The sequence below is a fragment of the Zerene cesonia genome, chromosome 29, assembly GCF_012273895.1.
Source record: "Zerene cesonia ecotype Mississippi chromosome 29, Zerene_cesonia_1.1, whole genome shotgun sequence".
NCBI classification, from domain to species: domain Eukaryota; kingdom Metazoa; phylum Arthropoda; class Insecta; order Lepidoptera; family Pieridae; genus Zerene; species Zerene cesonia.
Window position 1 is genome coordinate 5,888,218 of NC_052130.1, and position 3,529 is coordinate 5,891,746.

The 3,529-nt window shown below is 36.1% G+C and overlaps 1 protein-coding gene across 2 annotated transcripts in view; it reads right to left on the reverse strand.

Annotated features, from left to right (window-relative positions):
- Positions 1-3,529, reverse strand: part of LOC119837830 (inositol polyphosphate-5-phosphatase A) — a 26,064-nt gene that overhangs the window by 17,423 nt on the left and 5,112 nt on the right. For both annotated transcript variants that reach the window (XM_038363605.1, XM_038363604.1), the window contains exon 2: positions 3,048-3,278. In XM_038363605.1, coding sequence (XP_038219533.1) covers positions 3,048-3,278 — 231 coding nt within the window. The remainder of the gene's footprint in view (positions 1-3,047; positions 3,279-3,529) is intronic.

A 3,529-nucleotide genomic window follows, 5' to 3' on the forward strand; every position in this document is an offset into this window, starting at 1 on the left:
AGTAATAAATGTTATTTGCAGTTAACAATTTTCTTTTTTCTTTATTACAATATTTATGGCAAGACTAGGTATATGGTCTCTCGAATGCCTACATGCCACTACGTAGGGAATCCTGCTGTGACGTCACACGAGGCATGGCAATTGCTATAGAGATCACTACCTCATTCCAGCGCGGCGGTCACAAATGCGGTTGAAGGAATTTCCAAGTTATCAACATTTGTACACGCTACATAGTAAAATAAAGTCATTTTCTACCGTTTGTGTGCGTGTTTGTATGCTTAGATCTTTTAGAAATTACGAAACAGATTTTGATGGGGTTTTCTTAATAGGTAGAGTGTTTCAGGAGGAAGGTTAATATGTATAATAACATTCATAAAACTTGTCCGAATTTAACGCAGGCGAAACCGCGGACAAAATCTAGTCTCTACATATGAATATAATGTCTGCGGTTGAAAATGTAAATGTATTTATTGTTGTTATTGTTGTTGTTAAATTAAATAGTTTAAAAACAATATTAGAACACGAATCCCAAAAAAATACTGTCCGTTTGTTTGCACACGCTCTCATTATAATGTGTAACATAGAAGTTACTTTTAACTCTGAAATAAATAAGCCCAAAGTACTTGACAGCCTGCGAAAATTCTTTCATCACCAAGTTAGATAATTGCTGAGTGACAGTATTTATTCAGTTTTCAAATCTTCTCATATCTACTCCTATATACTTAGTTACTTCTACGTAGTTATCTATAAAACACAAATACAGGGTCGATAAAACATGGGTTTTCAAGGATCAACTTGCAACATTGTTATATCCCTCTCCTATTAGCCATGTTACATAGCCAATAACTCTAACAATATTCATTCAAATCAATATTGAGATTAGCGTGTTCCGCTAAAACAAACTCGAGTTTATAATAAGAGTAATTATAAATAATTTATCGCAAAGTGACTGATCTAACGCCCAGCCCAAACTACTGGAGCGATCGGGCTGAAAATTGGCATGCAGATAGCTACCATGTTGCGGCAGCCAGACATGCGGTAAGAAATGATTTTGATAAATTCTATCGCCATGGGAATAAAATACGGGATGAAAGTATGTACAATGAACATTTATATTGGACGCAAGCTGCAGGCAATGACTAGTAATCCTACTAATATTATAAATGCGAAAGTTGGTAAGGATGTGTGTGTGTTTGTTGCTCTTCCAATCAAAAACTACTGAACCGATTACAATGAAATTTGGCACGTAGACAGCTGGACAACTGGAATAACATATAGGCAACTTTTATCCCGATATTCCTACGATATACGGACTTACGCGGCACAACCTAGTATTGTCTAAGGTACCCTAAAACGTATAGCATTGTGCATTGTTACACCACAGATGCGTGCACCATGTCGCTATGTACGTATTGGAATTTCTGCTATTCCGACGTCACTATACCTATATTAGCATATTTGTAATATGCTAATATAGGATATAGTATATGAAACACCTAGAAACGAATACCTACAGATCATTGTAGGCAAGTATGAATATTGATTTATACGATGTAACAATTTCTTGTACATGATGCTTTTCAAGCTTTCCTCGTAAAGGTTGAGTCCCATAACTCCTTGTAGGTGGCGTTTTATTTCTTAAATAATAAGGCTGTGCGACAAATAAAGCAGCGTCTAACCACGATCTCGCCTGATGGAAAGCTGAGATATGGTCTAAGCGAGCGTGCTTTTCTAGAAGGTATCAGTTAACTCTTCTCTTGAAGAACTCCAGATTGTCCTTGACAGGGAACATCTGCCTTTGATATCGTGCTAGACTGAGTCTCAGACACCACCGAGCCTTGAACCATCGTAACAGACGGAAGCAAAGCTTTTTCTCGTAAAACTTAAGAAAAATTCGATAAATTTATATTACTAAAAATATAATATTGAAGGCGTGAAGAAGTGACAGACAGACAGTGTTACTATTACGCTATCAACGCGTATATTAGTAAGGGTTGTTTCAGTCATTAATTTTTAGCACACATTCTTTTAATGATATGTTACATAACACTTACATTTTAACAATAGAATAAAAAAATCACCAACGTCCCTGCAGGGTACCATACCACTTCCGATTCTAAAATTGAACCAAATAACAAATCCCTATCAAGCACAAAAACAAACACGCCAATCGGTAGAAAACCCACGGAATTATCAAGTAACCATATAAAAAAATACAGTTACATTGAGAACCTCCTCCGCTTTTGTGTACGTCGGTTAAAAAATTCATAGAAAACGCTTATGATGTAAGTAATATACCAACATTCCATACTTATTATATGAATGGAATCGTGGCCGAGGTTCGCGAAGTGATGTCATAGTTAATTGACTATGAAATAGTTTCTCGCTTTTACGTGCTAGATCAATTTAAATAAATGTTATTGCATCATGTAACAATGTTAATTGTTAACGCATAAACCTTCGTTACAAAGAACCGTTTAGGAGTTAGACGTGACAGTTTTTTTCTTCACAAGCAAAGGCCACCTGGTGTTAAGTGGTCACTACCACCGCATGGAAGAGTGGCGAGCTGAAAAACTTTGAGAAAACTTCTAACGTCTCGTTCTAAATGCAAATACCCCACAAGAGCGCAAACATTTATACATTGTGCGAATGTTTGCACGCAATTGGTCATGACCTGGGTAACACTTAAATATGAACGCTTATAAGACGATAGACATACCTATAATTACTATAATATTATACCTTTTTATACCGCTCATGGAATTAAGTGAGTGACATATTTCATTCATACAATTACATAAAGAGTATTCACATGGAAATTTGTTCCTTATTTATTGCTTGAACCAGTCCGAAGTCGTTTTAGCTGTCAACAATAATACCTGTCTATATTAATATTACAAAGAGGAACGACTTTTTATTTGTTTGTTAAATTTCTCCTACCATAAAAAATTACACCGAATAACATAAGGCAATGGTTTATCATCCCAATACATCCGAGTGGATACAAGCAGCATACAATTGAACTAAATGTATAAAAAGGTCCTTACCGTAAACTTCTCTGGCGAGCTGAAATCTTCATCGAGAAAGATCCTTATCTTATCAAACAGCCTCAGTTCGGGGCAATCACACAGCCTCTGAACGAAGTCCTTCACGTATTGCATCGACTTCTCGTACGCCTTCCCGCCAACCTCTTGCAAGTGGAGGGCTATGAACTTGGGATCCATTCTGGATACTGCCTGGAGGAATTCCGAAGTCCATATCGGAAGCATTACGGATGGCTGAAAGGTATTGTATAGTTTAATCATTACTATATATATTATATGCCTTACAATTCTAAACTCCTCACTTATCTACCCTAATAAAAAGAAGAAACTCTTGTATTTTGTGTGTGACAAAGGTTATATATTATGTACCACGAATAGTTAGTAATATTATTATAATTATAAATATTACTAGCAAACTCGGCGAACTCCGTTTCGCCACCAGATGGCTTCGTTTTTGAAATTTTCCGGAATTTTCTTTGCTATAA